The 22,266-nt window shown below is 38.3% G+C and overlaps 1 protein-coding gene across 4 annotated transcripts in view; it reads left to right on the top strand.

The window, feature by feature from the left end:
- Window positions 1–1,271: 1,271 nt before the first annotated feature.
- The window catches only part of rabl6b (RAB, member RAS oncogene family-like 6b), a 46,333-nt gene continuing 25,338 nt past the window's right edge, over window positions 1,272–22,266 (top strand). Inside the window, exons 1-7 of one of the 4 annotated variants that reach the window (XM_061897160.1) lie at window positions 1,272–1,447; window positions 12,650–12,753; window positions 14,928–15,211; window positions 18,226–18,360; window positions 18,462–18,476; window positions 18,602–18,649; window positions 18,806–18,835. In XM_061897160.1, the coding sequence (XP_061753144.1) occupies window positions 15,082–15,211; window positions 18,226–18,360; window positions 18,462–18,476; window positions 18,602–18,649; window positions 18,806–18,835 (358 nt within the window). In that variant the 5' untranslated portion in view covers window positions 1,272–1,447; window positions 12,650–12,753; window positions 14,928–15,081. The remainder of the gene's footprint in view (window positions 1,448–12,649; window positions 12,754–14,927; window positions 15,212–18,225; window positions 18,361–18,461; window positions 18,477–18,601; window positions 18,650–18,805; window positions 18,836–22,266) is intronic. The other 3 variants (XM_061897167.1, XM_061897176.1, XM_061897184.1) reach the window with 3 other exon arrangements.

Here is a 22,266-nt window from a genome sequence, read left to right as displayed (position 1 = left end):
CGCGAAATGATCAGGTATGACACATAGAATGGACCTGCTATCCCTGTTTAAATAAGAAACAATCAAGAATAGTATGCGTCATACTTGATCATTTCGCGATATTGCCATATTTTTGCTGAAAGGATTTGGTAGAGAACATCCACGATAAAGTTCGCAACTTTCAGTGCTAAGAGAAAAGCCCTGCCTCTACCGGAAGGTTCAGACGATGACGTCACATGTTGATGGCTCCTTATATGTTCACATTGATTTTAATGGGAGCCTCCAACAAAAACAGCTATTCGGACCGAGAAAACAACAATTTCCCCATTAATTTGAGCGAGGATGAAAAATTTGTGATTGAGGATATTGATAGCGACGGACTAGAAAAAAACAAAAAACAATTGCAATCGCGTTGCATTGAGGCGGATTCATATGTTTTTAGAGACATTTACGAGGACAATTCTGGGAATTCCCTTATCTTTCTATTGTGTTGCTAGTGTTTTAGTGAGTTTAACAGTACCTGATAGTCGGAAGTGTACGTCCACGGCCGGGTGTTGACGCGCAGTGTCTCGGGGATGTCGACGGCAACTGTACGGGAGGCAGAACCTCAGCTTTTTAACCACAATTTTTTCACCGAAACCTGCTGGTTGACATGTAGTCGGATCCATGTCCGCTCTGATCCATAGTAAAGTTTCACCTCCAGGAATTTTAAACAAGGAATCACCGTGTGTTTGTGTGGCTTAAGGCTAAAGCTTCCCAACACCGTCTTTCTACTTTGACTTCTCCAATATTAATTGAACAAACTGCAAAAGATTCAGCAACACAGATCTCCAAAATACTGTGTAATTATGCCGTTAAAGCAGACGACTTTTAGCTGCGTGTGTGCGCAGCGCTCATATTCATAACAGCCCGTGACGTCACGCGTACACGTCATCATTACGTGACTTTTCAAGGAAAAAGTCCCGGGAAATTTAAAATTGCAATTTAGTAAACTAAAATGGCCTAATTGGCATGTGTTGCAATGTTAATATTTCATCATTGATATATAAACTATCAGACTGCGTGGTGAGTAGTAGTGGGTTTCAGTAGGCCTTTAACTGAAAACTTTTACATTTCGAAAAAAAAAAACATAAACAAAAAAAAAAATCTGATGAAATACTTTCGCAATATTTAAGTTTTCATTTGGAAAAATGCAACAAGAAGGAACAAATAAATAAATAAATAAATAAATAAATAAAATCATGTGTAAAACGTGTAATTCTCAGGCTTTACTCTGAAAGGGTGAACGGAAGTGAAACGTGTTTCCCTCGGTCTACACCGGACGGACCGGATCGCTGTTTTTTTTTTTTTTTTGCAAAGGAATGTCGCTATAACGTTGCTGCGAGGATGATGGATGTCTGACAAGAACATTACGGAGGGAGGAAAAGGACCAAAATGTCGGTGAAAGAGTATTTGCTGCTCAAGAAACGTGAGTTTGTGTTCCATTGCAGCAGCTGTCAGTACATGCTAATGACCGCTAAGGCTAACGTCACCACCAAACACTGCCACTAACCTGCCTTTTAATTACTTATAGTTTTATTTAAATTGGTAATTATTTCCGTCCAGCGGCCCCATCCACGTAGTTATTGTTTGCCATTCTTCATCTTCTAATTATTCACGTTGAAAAATGCAAACGCTGTGCCAATACCAAGCTAGCAGTATGGGGTGCTAACGCTAAGCTAACGCTAAATATTTACGTGAACGGGGAGAGATTTTGCAATGAACGGAAGTTATATGGTTCTTAAAATTAATGAATGAATGATTGTATTAAACACGGAGTTACATCCAGGCGTACATACGCGCAGCGTGAATAACATGAATGGGAGTCAAATAAAGAACGCGGAATAATAATATTTCTATAAACAATGCAGCTATCATAAATATCATACACTATATGGTTCTTAAAATGAATGAATGAATGAATAATTGAATTAATCACGAGGTTGCACCCGAGCGTGCGCACACGCAACGTGGACGACATGAACGGGAGTCAAATATAGAATGCGGAATAATAATGTTTTTATTATTCCGCTATCATAATTATCATACGATATATAAGGTTCTTAAAATGAACGAATGATTGAATTAATCACGTAGTTGCACCCAGGCGTGCACACATGTACAGTGGATGACACATGAAAGGGAGTCAAACAAAAAATGCAGAATAACAATGTTTCTATAAACAATGCAGCTATCATAATTATCATACAATACACATGGTCCCTAAAATGAATGAATGAATGAATGGTTGAATTAATCACAGAGTTACACCCTGGATGACATGAATGGGAGTCAAATAAAGAATGCGGAATAATAATATTTCTATAAACAAAGCAGCTATCATAATTATCATACGATATATGTGGTTCTTAAAATGAATGAATTAATTAATCACGGAGTTGCACCCAACGCAACGTGGATGATATGAACGGGAGTCAAATAAAGAATGCGGAATGATAATGTTTCTATAAACAATGCAGCTATCATAATTATCATATGGTTCCTAAAATGAACGAATGAATGAATAATTGAATTAATCACGTAGTTGCACCCTGGTGTGCACACATGTACAGTGTGCGCATGAATGGGAGTCAAATAAAGAATGCAGAATAATAATGTTTCCATAAACAATGCAGCTATCATAATGATCATAAAATACATATGGTTCTTAAAATGAATGAATGAATGATTGAATTAATCACTGAGTTGCACCCAGGCATGCATGCACACACACAGCGTGGATGATATGAACGGTAGTCAAATAAAGAATGCGGAATAATAATGTTTCTATAAACATTGCAGCTATCATAATTATCGTACAATACATATGGTTCTTAAAATGAATGAATTAATGATTGAATTAATCACGGAGTTAGACCCAGGCGTGCACACACGCAGCGTGGATGCTATGAACGGGAGTTAAATAAAGAATGCGGAATAATAATGTTTTTATAAACAATGCAGCTATCATAATTATCATACGATATATAAGGTTCTTAAAACGAATGAATGAATGAATATTTGTAATAATCACGTAGTTGCACCCAGACGTGCACACATGTACAGTGTGCGCATCAACGGGAGTCTAATAAAGAATGCCGAATAATAATGTTTCCATAAACAATGCAGCTATCATAATATGGTTCTTAAAATGAATGAATGAATGATTGAATTAATCACTGAGTTGCACCCAGGCATGCACACACACAGCGTGGATGATATGAACGGGAGTCAAATAAAGAATGCGGTATAATAATGTTTCTATAAACATTGCAGCTATCATAATTATCGTACAATACATATGGTTCCTAATATGAATGAATGAATGAATGGTTGAATTAATCACAGAGTTACACCCTGGATGACATGAATGGGAGTCAAATAAAGAATGCGGAATAATAATATTTCTATAAACAAAGCAGCTATCATAATTATCATACGATGTATGTGGTTCTTAAAATGAATGAATGAATTAATCACGGAGTTGCACCCAAGCGTGCGCACACGCAACGTGGATGATATGAACGGGAGTCAAATAAAGAATGCGGAGTGATAATGTTTCTATAAACAATGCAGCTATCATAATTATCATATGGTTCCTAAAATGAATGAATGAATGAATGAATAATTGAATTAATCACGTAGTTGCACCCAGGCGTGCACACATGTACAGTGTGCGCATGAATGGGAGTCAAATAAAGAATGCAGAATAATAATGTTTCCATAAACAATGCAGCTATCATAATTGTCATAAAATACATATGGTTCTTAAAATGAATGAACGAATGATTGAATTAATCACTGAGTTGCACCCAGGCATAACATGCACACACACAGCGTGGATGATATGAACGGTAGTCAAATAAAGAATGCAGAATAATAATGTTTCCATAAACAATGCAGCTATCATAATTGTCATAAAATACATATGGTTCTTAAAATGAATGAACGAATGATTGAATTAATCACTGAGTTGCACCCAGGCATAACATGCACACACACAGCGTGGATGATATGAACGGTAGTCAAATAAAGAATTCGGAATAATAATGTTTCTATAAACATTGCAGCTATCATAATTATCGTACAATACATATGGTTCTTAAAATGGATGAATTAATGATTGAATGAATCACAGAGTTACACCCAGGCGTGCACACACGCAGCGTGGATGCTATGAAAGGGAGTTAAATAAAGAATGCGGAATAATAATGTTTTTATAAACAATGCAGCTATCATAATTATCATACGATATATAAGGTTCCTAAAACGAATGAATGAATGAATATTTGAAATAATCACGTAGTTGCACCCAGACGTGCACACATGTACAGTGTGCGCATCAACAGGAGTCAAATAAAGAATGCCGAATAATAATGTTTCCATAAACAATGCAGCTATCATAATATGGTTCTTAAAATGAATGAATGAATGATTGAATTAATCACTGAGTTGCACCCAGGCATGCACACACACAGCGTGGATAATATGAACGGGAGTCAAATAAAGAATGCGATATAATAATGTTTCCATAAACATTGCAGCTATCATAATTATCGTACAATACATATGGTTCTTAAAATGAATTAATGAATAATTGAATTCATCACGGAGTTACACCCAGGCGTGCACACACACAGCCTGGATGACATGAACGGGAGTCAAATAAAGAATGCGGAATAATAATGTTTCTATAAACAATGCAGCTATCATAATTATCATACAATAATTATGGTTCTTAAAATGAATGAATGAATAATTGAATTAATCAAGGAGTTACACCCAGGCGTGCACACTCGCAGTGTGAATGACATAAACGGGAGTCATATAAAAAATGCGGAATAATAATATTTTTATAAACAATGCAGCTATGGTTCTTTGAATGAATGAATGAATAATTGAATTAATTACGGAGTGGATGATCGTGGATGACATGAATGGGAGTCAAATAAAGAATACGGAATGATAATGTTTCTATAAACTATGCAGCTATCATAATTATTATACATAAATATTGTTCTTAAAATGAATGAATGAATGATTGAAATAATCACGGAATTAGACCCAGGCGTGCACACACACAGAATGGATGACATGAATGGGAGTCAAGTAAAAAATGTGGAATAAAAATATTTTTTATAAACAATGCAGCTTTCATAATGATCATCCGTCCATCCATTTTCTACCGTTGATATGGTTCTTAAAATGAATTAATGAATGATTGAATTAATCACGGAGTTACACCCTGGTGTGCATACACGCATGGTGGATGATATGAACGGGAGTCAAAGAATGCGGAATGATACTTTTTTCTATAAACAATAAACATATGGTTCTTAAAATGAATGAATGAATAATTGAATTAATCACAGAGTTACTTTATACCCAGGCGTGCACCCACACAGTGTGGATGATATGAACGATAGTCAAATAAAGAATGCGGAATGATGATGTTTCTATAAACAATGCAGCTATCATGATACATATGGTTCTTAAAATGAATGAATGAATGATTGAATTAATCACTGAGTTGTACCCAGGCGTGCACATACGCTGCGTGGATGACATGAACGGGAGTCAAATAAAGAATGCGGAATAATAATGTTTCTATAAACAATGCAGCTATCATAATTGGTTCTTAAAATGAATGAATGAATACTTAAATTAATCACCGAGTTACACCCAGGCGTGCACACACGCTGCGTGGATGACATGAACGGCAGAATAATAATGTTTCTATAAACAATGCAGCTATCATAATTGGTTCTTAAAATGAATGAATGAATAATTAAATTAATCACGGAGTTACACCCAGGCGTGCACACACGCTGCGTGGATGACATGAACGGGAGTCAAAGAATGTGGAATGATAATATTTCTATAAACAATGAAGCTATCATAAATATCATACCATACATATGGTTCTTAAAATGAACGAATGAATGATTGAATTAATCACGGCGTTACACCCAGACGTGCACACAAGCAGCGTGGATGACATGAACGGGAGTCAAATAAAGAATGCGGAATAATAATGATTCTATAAACCAGTGGTTCTCAAATGGGGGTACACGTACCCCTGGGGGTACTTGAAGGTATGCCAAGGGGTACGTGAGATTTTTCAAAACTATTGTAAAAAATAGCAACAATTCAAAAATCCTTTGTAAATATATTTATTGAATAATACTTCAACAAAATATGAATGGAAGTTCATAAACTGAGAAAAGTAATGTAACAATGCAATATTCAGTGTTGACAGCTCGATTTTTTGTGGAAATGTTCCATAAATATTGATGTTAAAGACTTCTAAGTTCATGAATCCAGATGGATCTCGGTTACAATCCCCAAAGAGGGCACTTTAAGTTGATGATTACTTCTATGTGTAGAAATCTGTATTTATAATTGAATCTCTTCTTTATTTTTCAACAAGTTTGTAGTTTTTTTTACATCTTTTTTTCCAAATAGTTCAAGAAAGACCACTACAAGTGAGCAATATTTTTGCACTGTTATACAATTTAATAAATCAGAAACTTATAACGTAGTACTGTATTTTACTTCCTCATCTCTTTTTTTCAACCAAAAATGCTTTGCTCTGATTAGGGGGTACTTGGATTAAAAAAATGTTCACAGGGGGTACATCACTGAAAAAAAGGTTGAGAACCACTGCTATAAACAATGCAGCTATCATAATTATCATACAATACCTTTACTAATTCTCTTGACATTTTGGCGTGTATTCATGTACCGGACATCTGTATCAGGTAATATGTTGTGCTGCCCACTTGTCGAAAGCACACGTGCACATATGTAATGCGATCGCTCCTCTACAGTTACCATTTGGGGTGTGCGTGTCTCTGTAATGTGATTTCTCCTCTACAGTTACATTGAGTGTGTGAGGGGGTTGGTCTGCCAATAATTTCCAGTGTTGGCGCCAGGAATCTTCAAAATGGGGTGCCAGTCATAAAAAGGGGGTCTTACAGTAAATTTATGGGTTACTTTTTTGTAACCGTTTTGAAAACAAATGATAAATGTACGCATTATCCTGTTTCATCTCAAATTCTTTATTGTGTTTTGGAAAAAGGTTGTCATAATTGTTAATTAATTCATTAAAAAAATAACGCAAAAAAAGACAAATGCAGTATTTGTGATCGATAAAACTTTCGGTGAATCAAAATTTCTGAAACTGTACCGGGAAGTGCATTACTTTGAAGTGGACCAATAATAAATAATTAATAATTTGACCCTGCAAATATTCAGTATTTTCCATATCATAGGACGCACCGAATTATAGGGCGCACTGCCGATGAATGGTCTATTTTTTAATAATTTTTCTTATATTAGGCGCACTAAGTAGAAAATTGATGGATTCTAGGGTGCGTTACAGGAGTCGTATTTTATTTATTTTTTTCTAAATGTAAAAAACTTCCTTGTGGTCTACTGTCAGGTTCAAACACTGATGACATCTATTAAATAGACAAAGAAGCAAGGAATTAAACAGAGACATAATCAAATTTGGCTCAATGAGGAAAAATGCGTAGACTTGTACAGTGTCCCACCACGCTCTGACGAAAGATAGATAGATAGATAGTACTTTATTGATTCCTTCAGGAGAGTTCCTTCAGGAAAATTAAAATTCCAGCAGCAGTGTACAGAGTTGAGATCAATAAAAAAATAAAAGTAAATAATGGGGGTTTAAAATGAAACAAAATAGAGAAATATTACAAAAAGAATAAAAACAATGGGAATAACAATATAACAGTAAAATAAGAATATAACAAGACAAAGTAGGCAGTAGTGACCATGTTATGAAAACGTATTGCACTGTTAATGTTTTGCATCCCCTGTCATCCTAATACCCCCCGTCCACCGTCCCAGAGAGGAGTTGTACAGTCTAATGACGTGTGGGACAAAGGAGTTCTTGAGTCTATTAGTCCTGCACTTGGGATGAAGCAGTTTAGCACTGAACAGGCTCCTCTGGCTACTGATAACGCTATGCAGAGGGTGACTGGCATCATCCAGGATGCTCACTAGTTTGTCCACAGTCCTCTTCTCTGCCACCGTCACCAGTGAGTCCAGTTTCATTCCGATTGTAGAACCGGCCCGCCTGATCAGTTTCTCAAGTCTGGAGCTGTCCTTCTTGAGAAACTGATCAGGCGGCCCGGTTCTAGATTGTACGTCTCCTCTTTTATTTGGACTTACCCTGTGTACATGGCAACAGCTGTTTCTAAAGGAACAGCGGTCGTAAACAGCCGTCGCCTTTGGTTACAAAACAGTTCAAAGAAAAGGTGCCTGGAAGGGGGTCAGGTCCTGCTTCCTCTCCACTTTGTAGATCTTCGGCCAAGACAAAATCTTCCTGAGGATTACAATACATCAAAGAAAAAAACACCTTTATGTCGCTTCCCATCCTACACAGTGGAGTTTTGAAAGCCTTTTGATTGGTAAGATCAAAGACAGCTTTTGGGGGTGTGTATCACCGTAAGCAGGAAGTGAAGGGTGCTCGTCGTAGACGAGAAGAATTGTTGTTTTCGGACATTCCATCAAACTCTGTCCAGAACAGAAGTTATGTTGCTAACAAACACACAAGCGAAAACATAGCCTCTTTGGCGACATATGGCACAATAACATTGTACCGTGGCCTTAATACTGTGATAATAATTTTGATACCGTTACATCCCTAATATATCGTAACTCAGTTTTCAACCCTACTTCTGTTGTTCTTCTTAACATCCATCCATCCATTTTTTCATAATAAATGGTTAAAAAAATGGCATTGTTATCTTAGCTGTTTTTATTTCATTAAATCAATGTAGCTTTGCTAAGGGACTACACAACTTGTTCAGAAAAAATCCCATTATCAGTTTTTCACCACAACATTGAAATATACCGTTACCGTGAAGGGATTGAATTTATACTCTGATAGGGTCACACCGCCTAGCCCTACAAAAGAGTAATGGCTCCAAAATCGTTTTGTTATCCAAGCAACACAACTATAACAGCAAGCTCAACACACACAAGTCCTTCTGTATTATTCTGGTCATTTTTTCATCTGTAAATAAAGCTTTTAACAACGGTATATTTTTACATACACAGAGAGAAGTTTTTTTGTTTTTTTTAAGTTACATTTATTTACAGTATACGTACATTTGGGACAGATCCATTAAAAGTTAGAGCTGAAATATGTCATATAGGAGTTACCTAAACACCATAAAATACCAACAAAATACTATGTCAAATGAATGTTCTTAAAGTAATCACTTTGTGACATGAAAAAGCCCACAAGTAATGTAGAAAAACATGGTGTTTAGTTTTCCATATCAAAATAAAACGCAGAGCAGTTTGGTTAATGAATATAAAGTAACATTAAACAAGCTTAGTTCTTCTCCAACAACACCATGTGGTTCAGTGAAACAGTTTGGCCTACGACAATAAAAAGGAGTGGTACCTCTCACATCGAATACACAATCTTCACCGCCTGATGAGATGACCACACATTATAGCTAGCATTGATGTTATTAGAGCACTGATAAAGTTTGCAGAAATACTAAAGACTTTATAAACATGTTGTGACAACGTTCCCGACACATCGCCTGCTGCATGTTTCCTCACTTCATTTACTCTCAGTCACAGCTGATGAAAGATGTATTGAGAAAATAACAACATCAAGAAATTGTCTCCTTCGCTGTATACTTTTAATGCGTATGTTTCCAATATTGTCCACACCTGTCGCCGTCTAAAAACAGCAGTGCGCTTGCCGAGACTCCACAGGAATGTAGTAGCAAAAGAAAATTAAGGTAAACCCAGCTATCGGCTCCGTTTGGTCCAAGGGGAAATCTCCGTATCAAAGTCCGTGTAGTTGCGTTCCGCCATGTTTTTTCAAGCCAAACGACGCTCATGCGCCAAGGCTGCCGTGACGCCGTTTCCTGGTAGTAAGCAGTTTTGCCTAAAATGCATTAACAAATGACAGTTTTTCGATAATGAAAAATTGAAACGGTATTACTAACAGTGGAATTTTACCACGGTTTATCAGTATACCGTGTTCCGTCGCATCCTCATTCACAACGTGGCTTACAGTCTGGTGCGGCTAATGTATGGAAAAATATGTTTTGTTTAATGATTATGATTAACCTCTTTGGCAAAGTCAAAATGACAGCCCTCAAAAGGCTTTCAGCGGCACACAAAAAGAATGAATGAAGCGTTTGTACGCCGACACATTTAAATGTTTATTTTACAGATGTGATGGTCATATTACAGTGTTGTTTGTTTTGTTAATGTTAGAGTCTGTTTGGGAAAAAAAGGGAATCCAAGAAGTGTAGCGCTTGTGGATAGTAACACACAGTAAAATATACATCTAAATTATGAAATACAATTCCTTTCAATATCTACCCACCCAATACCGAGCTACAATTACCTACCAACAGGTTGATATTTACTGGAAAATAACTTTAATCCACCAAATCAGTCTCATTGTTCACATTTGATTCAAAAGTAGCATTTTGAAGATTTGCGAAAATCACACCATACATACAAGGGTCTCGATCAGGGGTCAGCAACCCAAAATGTTGGAAAAGCTATATTGGACTAAAAATACAACAACAACAAAATCTGTCTGGATCCGCAAAAAATTAAAAGCTTTATATAAGTGTTATATTGTAAGTGTATATATTAGCCTATTATCAAAATGACTTTAAAAGTCTTATATAAGTGTTATAATTAAGGCAACACATGATAAAAGTGACCATATTAGCTATATTAGCCTACTATCAAAGGCTGGCGCAAATCTTCGTCGACAGAAATGTTGTATTTTAATTTTTATTCTACACATTTTTGCAACATTGGAAGTCATGAGCAAAATGGAGGCTTCTCAGAGGGTGAGACAACTCCTGGAAATGACTGTCTTATAATGGCCAAAGGTATAGATGTGTGTGTGTCCAAGTTTAAGGAAACAGTAGGCGGTCTTCTGCTAATGGATTTATTACAATCTTTGCAAGCTGAGTAACGTTTGCTGTGGTCTGGAACAACATGGCACACAAACAACTATGAGAAATGCAGCCAATATTACATACAGATAATGTGTCGTGAGACATGCAAATATAAATTAAATACACAGAGGACAAAAGTGAAGGAAATTAAATGACTCGAATATACCTACAAATGAGGCATAATGTTGAAATATGTACATGCAGTTAGCTTAAATAGCATGTTATCATCGATTAGCTTGCAGTCATGGATTTACCAAATATGCCCGGTAAGCACTCCAGCAAATCAATAAAATCAACAAAGCTCACTTTTGTGAAATCACACACAGCATAAAATGTTTGGTGGACAAAAATATGTACATGCAGTTAGCCTAAATAGCATGTTATCATCGATTAGCTTGCAGTCATGGATTGACCAAATATGCCTGGTAAGCACTCCAGCAAATCAATAAAATCAACAAAGCTCACTTTTGTGCAATCACACACAGCATAAAATGTTTGGTGGACAAAAAAGAGTGGCATACAAAACGTCTTTCTGTGGCAGCATCAGAGAAAGTACATGTGCGTGTAAAAAAAAATGGCTGAAATTAGTAGGACAAAACGGTGCTTGCCAAATACTCTCATCAGTGAATCAATCAATCAATGTTTACTTATATAGCCCTAAATCACTAGTGTCTCAAAGGGCTGCACAAACCACAACACAAACCACTACGACATCCTCGGTAGGCCCACATAAGGGCAAGGAAAACTCACACCCAGTGGGACGTCGGTGACAATGATGACTAAGAACATACAGTATATAATGTAAACAGTGGGCTTTCTAATAATTAGAAAGGTTTGTGTCATGTTTGTTCTCCTACAGAAAATATAGAAAAACAAAAAATATAAGTTTTCCATTTTTACAAATCTCTGAAAGAGGTCCAAGGAGCAACTAGGACGGCGCTAAATAGCCATCTAGAGCCCAAAAATTTGACCATTATGAAATCCTCAGCCATGTGGGGTGTGCTAAATATACTATGGTTAACATAGCAATACACTTTGCTTAAAACACTTTTGAAATATGTCGGAAGAATGTTATTGTTTTATAGAGCTATCACTTTCATTCCAGATCTCCGGTCCTCTACAGACTGTACTAAAGTTTGTAGACTTCAGATGATGATATTTCCCTCTGAATGAAGGTCTACTTCGAGTGTTGTGTCTATGAGACGGAGTGGTCACTGGAATGAGCTGGCAGAGTATACAATTGAATCCATCTACCACATAATACATGCATGGTCGAATCTGTTGCACTCAGTAAGTCTCAGGAGCTTGTATCCACAACAAAGAGGATCTGAGGGAGCATTAAAGTTTGCCTGTGATATAACACTTTTGACTTTTTTCTGAAGAATCCCCAGTTTTTTAAGATACCTGGGATACGTGCAACAATTTTTATGTGGTTCCAATAGAGTTCAATACAGAAACACATTTGGCTCCATCTAAAGGTTCGTAGACCGAAAAAGTCGCAAATAGAGGTTCTTGTAAAACAAGGTTCCACTGTACTTTTTGGATGGCAGTACTTTTGTGATGGCAGTACTTTTGTGATGGCAGTACTTATGTGATGGCAGTACTTTTGTGATGGCAGTACTTTTGTGATTGCAGTACTTTTGTGATTGCAGTACTTGTGTGATGGATCATTGGCCTGCACAAAGATCATGGCTGTCCTGAATGCTGCAGACTCCTCCTTCATTTTCCACTACTTGATGAATGAACCACAGTAAAGGTAAGAATATTTTTTAAATATATACTGTAGATAGTATTGTGTGTGCGTGTGTGTGTGTATATATATATATATATATATATATATATATATATATATATATATATATATATATATATATATATATATATATATATATATATCATATGTATATATATATATATATATATTTATATATATTTTTTTTTTATTCATAGCTGTATGTAGAAGTGTCTGCTTGTATCTGCTGCTTTAATGTCTTTAATGTCCTCTGTGGTCTTTGATGTTTGATGTTTCCCTCTTACACACATGGAAGAGGGCTGTGTACCATGGCTATGAGTTGTTGTTTTTTTCCCTTGGCCTCAGTCTGCACCCCCTCTCCAGGGCCCAGGCTAAGACCGATTTTTATTTTATTTTAATCTTCTATTTTTTTCTCCCCCCCCCTGTTTACCTGTATCTCATCTTTTTTGTAAGGGGCGCTGGAAGCCGGCAGACCCGTCAGCGATCCTGTTCTGTCTCCCTGTAATGTTTGTCTAAACTTGAATGGGATTGTACTGAACATTTTAATTTTCCTGAAGGAACTCTCCTGACGGAATAAATAAAGTACTATCTAATCTAATCTAATCTAATCAGAATCAGAATCATTTTTATTTGTCCGTTCCAACATGTACAAGACACATCAGAACTGAAATTACATTTTCGGCACAGTCTCGCTAAGAGCAGACACACGTTACAGGGGGGGGACAAGACGAGACCACCGACGGATCAGCCGATTACAGCGCTCCTTAAAAAGATAAGAAAAGGGTGACATTAGGAAAGGGGGGGAGTAAAAAAATATCAGTCCAAGGCTAGACCCTCAGCAGAGGTCTAATCTGAGTCCAAGGAAAAAACCTCACATAGCATGGCACACATTAAACATACATATATCACACCAACTTGCAACAGAGGGAGGGGTGGGTTTGCGCAGGCCCGCTGTTCGCTCTGTAGCGCCGCTCAGCCATTTCACAACCCCAGAGGAGATAAGCGTTGGTGAGGGTGTTGATTTAAGGGTCGAGGTCATGTGTGTGCGTATGCCCAATTAACTCGGGAGAGGTGAAGTGTTTTTGTATGGCTGAGGCCGATAAAGTTCGGCTACAGATGTTGTTGACAAAAAGGAAGGTCAAAAGCGTCTATCTTTGAGGAGTCTTCGGGAGATTTTCTTCAGAACAGCCTGCTCCATGGCAAGGCCATTCAGGGAGTCCAAATCGTAGATAAAAAGTTGTTTTCCTTCGAGAAGACAAAATATTGACTTGTCTTCTCTGCTTGTCCATGCTGGACCTCTTTTAGTTCCAATTAATTATTCCTTCTCTGCAAACTTTTCCAAGATGAGATCCATTTTGCGATTCAACTCAGAAATTGCACAAGTCTGTGTTCCCACAGCCCGACCCAATCCTTCCATTGCGTTGAACAGCCGTTGGACCCCTTGAGTGGGTGCCATCGTCTTCCGAATTTGTCGATACACCAGAGCAATGCCCAGCCCAATCAGCAAGTGCCCCGTGATCACAGCTCCAAATAGGTAGATGTCTTCGACGTCCTCGATGGAAAGAGCTGAGAGGCACATGATCCTCCATGAGTTCCAGGAGTCCTGCACGTAACCCGCAGCGATGGTTCCATCAGGGCAGCCAGGCTCCCCCAAACCTTTTTTTTCTTGTCGAAAAGACTGTGTCAATAGCGTCAAGAGTCCAGCTGATTATATTCATATTGAAATTTGGATTACAGGACAGCGCAAAGAAAGAGGCTTTTAAAAAGTTCGGACAAGGACAAGCACAAAGAGAGCAAGCAGGGAAGGAGGGAACGGAGAATGCGACCGCCCTCACCAGAGGCTAGGATATATATATATATATAATGTATTATATATATATGTATGGATGCGTATATATTTGTGTGTGTGTGTGTGTATGTATGTATATATATATATATATATATATATATATATATGTATATGTGTGTGTGTGTGTATGTGTGTATATATATATATATATATATATATATATATATATTTAAAACTTGCATCCTTGACATTTTCTGCATAGGGCCCTTGATTGAGGTTTATTGTAATATTAAGTGAGTTAGAAATTTACAACTATTGGTAGATAAACAAAATATTCACTTGACCTTATGTTGTACCTTTTTAATTCTTGTTTTCTCTTCCTCCACAGGTGACACTGTAACGCCGCAATGACCACTTCTGTCTCCAGCCATCTGGCAAAAACACCACAAATTTAATCGAGCAGCTCAGAGCCTGCGTGCCCGCTGCCCTCAAGCCGCACCGGTTGCACCTTTCAGTTTGCCGTCGCACAAGGTGCCGTCAACATGTTTTCGGCGTTGAAAAAGCTGGTGGGCTCGGAGCCGGGCCAGCTCCGGGACAAGAACATCCCCGCCGGCCTGCAGTCCATGAACCAAAGTTTGCAGAGACGCTTCGCTAAGGGGGTGCAATATAATAGTAAGCTGACTTAACACTCCTTTCATGAATCATTCAGAAGTTTTATAAGGAGTTCAAGGAAATTAGCAACACATGGTTGTTGTGGAGGAGTCATACAGTCACTTGACAATAGGGATGGGTACCAAATTTAGTACTTTTATAGGCACTGACCAATTCCGTTGGTACTACCGGGTAGCGATCCACGTAAAATCAAACATCCGGTTGCAGACCAAACACTGGCTCTCAGAAACGATCACTCAGGGCAAATACAGCCAAACTCTTTTTATGTAAGGTTGCAACACCAACAAAGCAATAAGGCTTGGTATAAAATGCTCAAACGTAAAATAAGCCTCCACTCGTCCAAAATGGGCTATCTTAGAATAGAATAGAATAGCGTTTTATTGTCATTATTGCAATGAACAGGTTCAAAGAACAACGAAATTGGAGATTATGGTCTTGATCAGGGGTGCCCATTACGTCGATCGCGAGCTACCAGTCGACCGCGGGGGGTGTGTCAGTCGATCTCCAGCCAGGCTTTTAAAAAAAATAGACCTAAAAATTAGTGATCATCAATCTTCACCAAGACGTCACTTAAATGACATTCACGGTACCGGAGTGTCTTGTGAGATGACACTGGCTGCTGCAAGATCATTATTATGAAAATATGACCGAGAGGAAGGCGAGAAACACTTTTTATTTCAACAGACTCTCGCGCCGTACCTTCCATCAAAACTCTAAAGGCCGACTGCACATTTCCTATCTTCACAATAAAAGCCCTGCTTCATGCTGCCTGCGCTAACTAAATACAGAGTCTCGGAAAACTGGCGTGCACAAGCGATCCCTCAGAAAGCTGGCGTGCACATCACTTGTGCACGCCAGCTTTCCGAGACTCTTATTTTGTTAGCGCAGGCAGCATGAAGCAGGGCCTTTATTGTGAAAATAGGAAATGTGCAGTCGGCCTTTAGAGTTTTGACGGAAGGGACGGCGCGAAAGTCTGTTGAAATAAAAAGTGTTTTTCGCCTTCCTCTCTGTCATTTTTTCATAATAATGAACTGGCAGCAGCCAGCGTCATCTCACAAGACCCTCGGGTGCCGTGAATGTCAATCAAGCAAGCTACGGAATTTGCCGCCAATGTTTTTCTTGTAAAGTGTATGGAAGCTGGATGAATTAGATGCCAAAAACCAACCACTTTCATGTGGTATTGTACAGAGAGGACAACTTTTTTTCTCCTCCATTTGAAAATGTGGGCGTTATCATCATTACTGTCTGATTCCAATCAATGGAAGTCATCAGAATCAGGTAGTACACCAACTTATATTCTTGTCTTTGTGAAAGAAAGACATCTATATGTGTTACACATGCTTGTATTATCATTAAACACATTTAACTTGTTTACAAAAATGTCTCTTTCATAAATAAATAAATATAAATGATGTATATAAATGAGGTAGATCCCCTCGAGTTGGTCAATTGAAAAGTAGCTCGCCTGCAGAAAAAGTGTGGGCACCCCTGGTCTTGATTCTAGTTTAAACTGGATTTGCCATAGACAGGCTACTAACGGCATCAACTATTTTACATGCCAATTTCAAATGACAACTACAACCAAAATTATTGTTACAATCAAATAACTGGTGTGTAATTACCATAATATCTACAGTATAAACACTTTGTAGGGCACAACAGAACATTCCGCTTTCTGAAAGAATGTACTAATATATATATATATATATATATATATGTATGTATGTATGTATAGTTCAGGCCAAACGTTTGGACACACCTTCTCATTCAATGTTTTTTTTTAATTTTCATGACTTATTTACATTGTAGATTGTCAGTGAAGGCATAAAAACTATGAATGAAGACATGAGGAGTTATTTACTTAACAAAAAAAGGTGAAATAACTGAAAACACGTTTTATATTCTAGTTTCTTCAAAGAAGCCACCCTTTGCTCTGATTACTATTTTGCACACTCTTGGCATTCTCTCGATGAGATTCAAGAGGTGGTCACCTGACAGGGTTTTGGGCGGCGCTGCTCGGTTGGTAAAGCGGTCGTGCCAGCAACTTCAGGATTCCAGGTTCGATCCTAGATACTTTACCCACCTACTCCAAGTGCCACCCACCCTGGTTTAAATGTAACTTGGATAATGGGTTTCATTATGTAAAGCACTTTGAGAGAAAGCGCTATATAAATGTAATTCACTTCACTTAACAGGTGTCTTAGTTTTGATGCCTTCAGTGACAATCTACATTTTAAATAGTCATGAAACTAAAGAAAAGTTTTTCAATTTAAAGTAATGCACTGTAAAATTTTCCCTAAAAACTGGCAGCTATGTCGCCAAAATGTTATTGTAAAAATGACAGTGGGACTGTTTTTCGATTAACAGTAATGTATTGTAATGCCATAGATTTTACAGTAAAAAAAAATTTTTACATAAAAATTACAGGGGTCCACTTTTTAAATGTAAAGTAATTTTGGTGTACAAACATTTGTAAAATGTCCAATAAAAATGGTGACTGAGCTACCTGTTTTTTACCTTAAACTCTATAGATATTTTTTTTATCGGTTGACTAGTAGGGGTGTACTAAAAAGAAACAACTCATCTCTGAATCTTGATTCTTTTTCATCCTGATTTTGAATCGGTTCTTAACGTTTTAAAAAGACGTTGTTGGGCCATTTCCGCCTGTACCAGTTTTGAAAAGGTTTTATTATAGTTATTATACCAAATAAAACATTTCTAAAATTGATTCTGAATTGAATCGTCAACCCAGGAATCGGGTTGAGTCGTTAGGTGCCAAAGAATTCACATCATTATGAACTAGCTGCCATTTGTTGAGCCTGACAATCTCCACCTCCACGGACCATTGGCACATTTTCAGTTTTGGCCTTTGGAGGCAAAATGTTTGGGCACCCCTGGTCTTGACAATCTCCAGGGCTTTGTACTGCCACAGATAGATGAATGAATGGCTGAACACACCTAAAGTGTCATGGCTAATGGGTTCACGCCAGTCTGCTGATGTACTCCTTTCCCAGTGAAAATCGTCATCCGGGGAGATCGAAACACTGGGAAGAGCACTTTATGGTATCGACTGCAGGGCAAGAAGTTTGTGGAGGAGTACCTTCCTACCCAGGAAATCCAAGCCACAAGTATCCACTGGAACTACAAAAGTAAGCAACAGCCTGGTCATTGCACGGCCACGTCTTTCCTTGGTTTCTGGTCATGTATGCACGTTTACACATTCCTTTTATTACCTTCTCGTTCACTCCAGTGGCTCCGTATCACGGTAAATCACACCTAGCTTGACTTCCATGCTCCTTACAGTAGCCCTGTAAATAATAGTCTCCTGTGTGTATTAGAATAGTGCTGTGTACAAGACTGGGATGATTGTACGTCCTGTGTGTTCCTCAGCTACAGATGACGTGGTCAAAGTGGAGGTGTGGGACGTGGTGGACAAAGGTAAGCCAGAAGCACAAAAACTGTATCAAAGGTGGTGTTGAGGCCGACCTCATGGCCACGGATCACACTAACTATCTCATGACGCCTCATGACCCGTCACACCTTTCCTGTCCTCACTCATCTGTTTCTTCTCCGAACCCCACGCACTCATCCCAGGCCAAAAATATCCTGTTGATGAAGGTGTAGGTGAGCGCCAGCGTAGTGTGTAGAAGTTCGACACGTGTGTGCAGTGGATCTGTCGTGTGGCTACATTCTGACTTGAGATGTTTGTTGCTGTGTTTGAGTTGTACTCTGATATACTGACACCTTTGTTTGTACTCCTAACTTTGTATCAGCACCTGATCACAACACTAGTCAGTCCCTACGATTCCATGCATTCAATTAGTCGGATTTCTCCAATAATATCCATGCACACTCTCTATTGCTACTATCGGTCATACGTCATGTGCCTCTCGTACATCGGGTGGCGCTTATTTTATTTTAGCGCGGATAAATGTATTGCTTTTATGGCTGACCCTATGACGTCACACCAAAACAAGGCATCTGCGGCTCCTTAGAAGTTTACATCCTAGCTCTGTAGTACCTGATGTCCGCTTTAATATTGACACAGGTTACAAATATTACGTCTCTAATGGCTATGCTGATGTTAAAGTAGCAATAAGTAATTTTTCAACCTTCATAAAATAGCGTCATAACTTACAACTAGTTGAATTACACCTCTGTCATGGCCTAAGGGGGTCTGTATCGCTCTTACTGGCATTTTACCACCGGGCAGGTGTTCCTGCCACACAAAAAACTATAAACATGCTGACTTGCTCTACGCAAGTCGATGTGAACGCCTCCCTGCCGCCAGAAAACTAGAAGAAGAAGAATGCCTATGTGCATCTATTGCTAGCACGGCCAAAGCTCCAAAACTACCAAAGAAACAAAAAGTTTTATCTGAGGAGACAGAAAAAAATTTGGCGTCAAGGATCAACATTGTCACAGCTTTCACTCGCTGGCGTGAGCTCAAAGACGAGGGATTTCAGACCAATGCTGCCTTGGTTCTGTTCCTGCTCAACTAGTAAGTGACTTTCCATGCTTAAATCAGGCGGTATAGCTCGGTTGGTAGAGTGGCCGTGCCAGCAACTTGAGGGTTGCAGGTTCGATTCCCGCTTGTGCCATCCTAGTTACTGCCGTTGTGTCCTTGGGCAAGACACTTTACCAACCTGCTCCCAGTGCCACCCACACTGGTTTAAATGTAACTTAGATATTGGGTGTCACTATGTCAAGCGCTTTGAGTCACTTGAGAAAAGCGCTATATAAATATACTTCACTTCACTTCACTTCAAATCAAAATAATAATGCTAATGTTAGCTATCAGTAATTTGTGTGGCAATAAACAGCCACCACACTACTTGCTCTGAAAAAAAACTCTCCCACCGGTCTTTCTTTGCTTCGGACCTGCATCTGCCCAAATGCAGTCTTGGTAGTAGCGTCATGTATGTAGCGCAATCTAAAATCATTTCTTAATGCTGTCTGTTATTTAACATCAGCATAGCCATTAGAGACTTAATGTTTGTGCCAATTTTACAGCGGACATGTCGGTTTGACGCTATATGCGCTAGTCCTCATGGGAAATGTGGTCTTCTTCTGGCAAAAACTATCGCTTTGGTCCACTGGCGCCGCCAAAACCAAGCAAAATTGAAAGTTCTTAAGTTGGTCTTTAAATAGCAGACAGCATAAAGTAACAAACTTGGATTTCACTACGAACATGATGTTACTACCAAGAATGTATCATAGCGGATGCAGCTTCAAAGCAAAGAAAGACCGGTGGGAGAGTGTTTTTATTGAAGGAATTTTTGAGGAAGAATCATGGAAACTAAACTTTTCAATGTCTTTGAATTCATTTGAAAGGCTCTGTGGATTGTTGGAAGGAGTTTTATATCTGAAGGAAAAGACTGATACTGTTCCAAAAAAAGGTTGTTATTGTTCCAAGCTATCTTGCCAGTTGTGAGGAATACAGACTTATTGTCAAAGTTATTGTCCTCACCCCTTCAAGCATAACATGTGTCAATAACAAAAGTCCGTAGCTCTGCTTACGCTAACTTTGAGGCCATGTCCACACGAACACGGATACTAAATAAACGCACACTTATCCCTGGGTTTAGGCCTCTTGTCCGCCTGCAAACACATAAGTTTGTCTTTAAAAACGCAGACTTTTGCAAAACTCTCCGCTTCGCGTATGCGTGTACTCGGCCCAAACTGAGACTTGTGATGACGTCACTGTTGTGCGCTGTCAGTTCCAAAGATCAACAACACTGCCTTGCTGCCTTCAAATATTAGAGAACTTACTGCATGTCTATACTAGGGTTGTTCGGTTTACCGGTACTAATAAAGTAACGTGATACTAATCGATTGAAATCGATTCGTATCGATTAACATGAAATTGTACATGGTAATTGTTATATATTGTATATATGATATAGACATAATATACTATATCAGTATATATAATATACTGTACATATATTATGTAAATATTACGTATATATGTTGTATTTTATTTTTCTATATTTAGTCTATTTATACCTGCATTGTCCTTACACTTTCCATCATTGTAACTGAGCTACTGTGTGGAACGATTTCTCTAGTGGATCATTGAAGTTTGTCTAAGTCTAAATTGTACTGTACTGTCTTTGAGAAGTACCGGTACCGTTCTGACATCTGAATGCCGCTGTACAGCGGTGACTACAAAGCCGAGGCGAGGCGCATGATGTTGAGTGTGTCAAAACGCACACACAAAGTGCATACAAGCATAAGAATCTTGGAGAGGAAGAATGGCAAAAAAACGACAATTTTACTGGTTAATAAGAAGGGTGGTGAAGTACAATATTGAGCTATTTGGGCTTCAAAACTAACTATTAAGGCGACGTTTTAAACAAGGAAGCGCCGCGCTTCAAGTGTTTCTTTAAAACGCGCCTCGCCAAATGGGGCGATTAGTATTAGCACCTTTGCTTCAAACTTAGGTCAACATCTAAACAATAAGCATTGAGATCTGCACAAGGAGTTATAAAGAGTGACAGGTAATAATGTAGTTGTTACACCTGTACAGCTGTTCGGCTAGTCGAGGAGCACTGGGAAGACGTTCGAACATTAAATATCTTGTCTTTGCAGTCTAATCAATTGAATATATGTTGAAAAGGATTTGCAAATCATTGTATTCTGTTTTTGTTTACCATTTACATAACGTGCAAACTTCACTCGTTTTGGATTTTGAAAGATTTTCTGTTAAAATAAAGCCAAAATTCGCACTTTTTCGTAGTTCCCCTTATTTAGAAAAGTATAAACACATCTATGCATATTTTGGCACCAATACCATATTGTTGGTATCAGGTCAACCTTAGTTTAAACGTAAACATGCTGCTATTTTTACTCAACATTAATAAAAAAAGACGCATCAAAATGGGCTTTGCGACACCGCCAGCGCTAACGACAGTCAACTGTTTTGGATACGATCGCTGTTGAACCTCCACCTGATAGGACAGCTTTGACGAGCAAGACTTAATGCACTGTCATAAGAAAGATGCACCATTATTTTATGTTCTTAGTCCTAATTTAACGACACATCATGAAGT

This window comes from Nerophis ophidion, linkage group LG01 (assembly GCF_033978795.1).
Source record: "Nerophis ophidion isolate RoL-2023_Sa linkage group LG01, RoL_Noph_v1.0, whole genome shotgun sequence".
NCBI lineage: Eukaryota > Metazoa > Chordata > Actinopteri > Syngnathiformes > Syngnathidae > Nerophis > Nerophis ophidion.
Note: the sequence above shows the minus strand (reverse complement) of the source record. Positions and strands in the feature narration are given on the sequence as shown.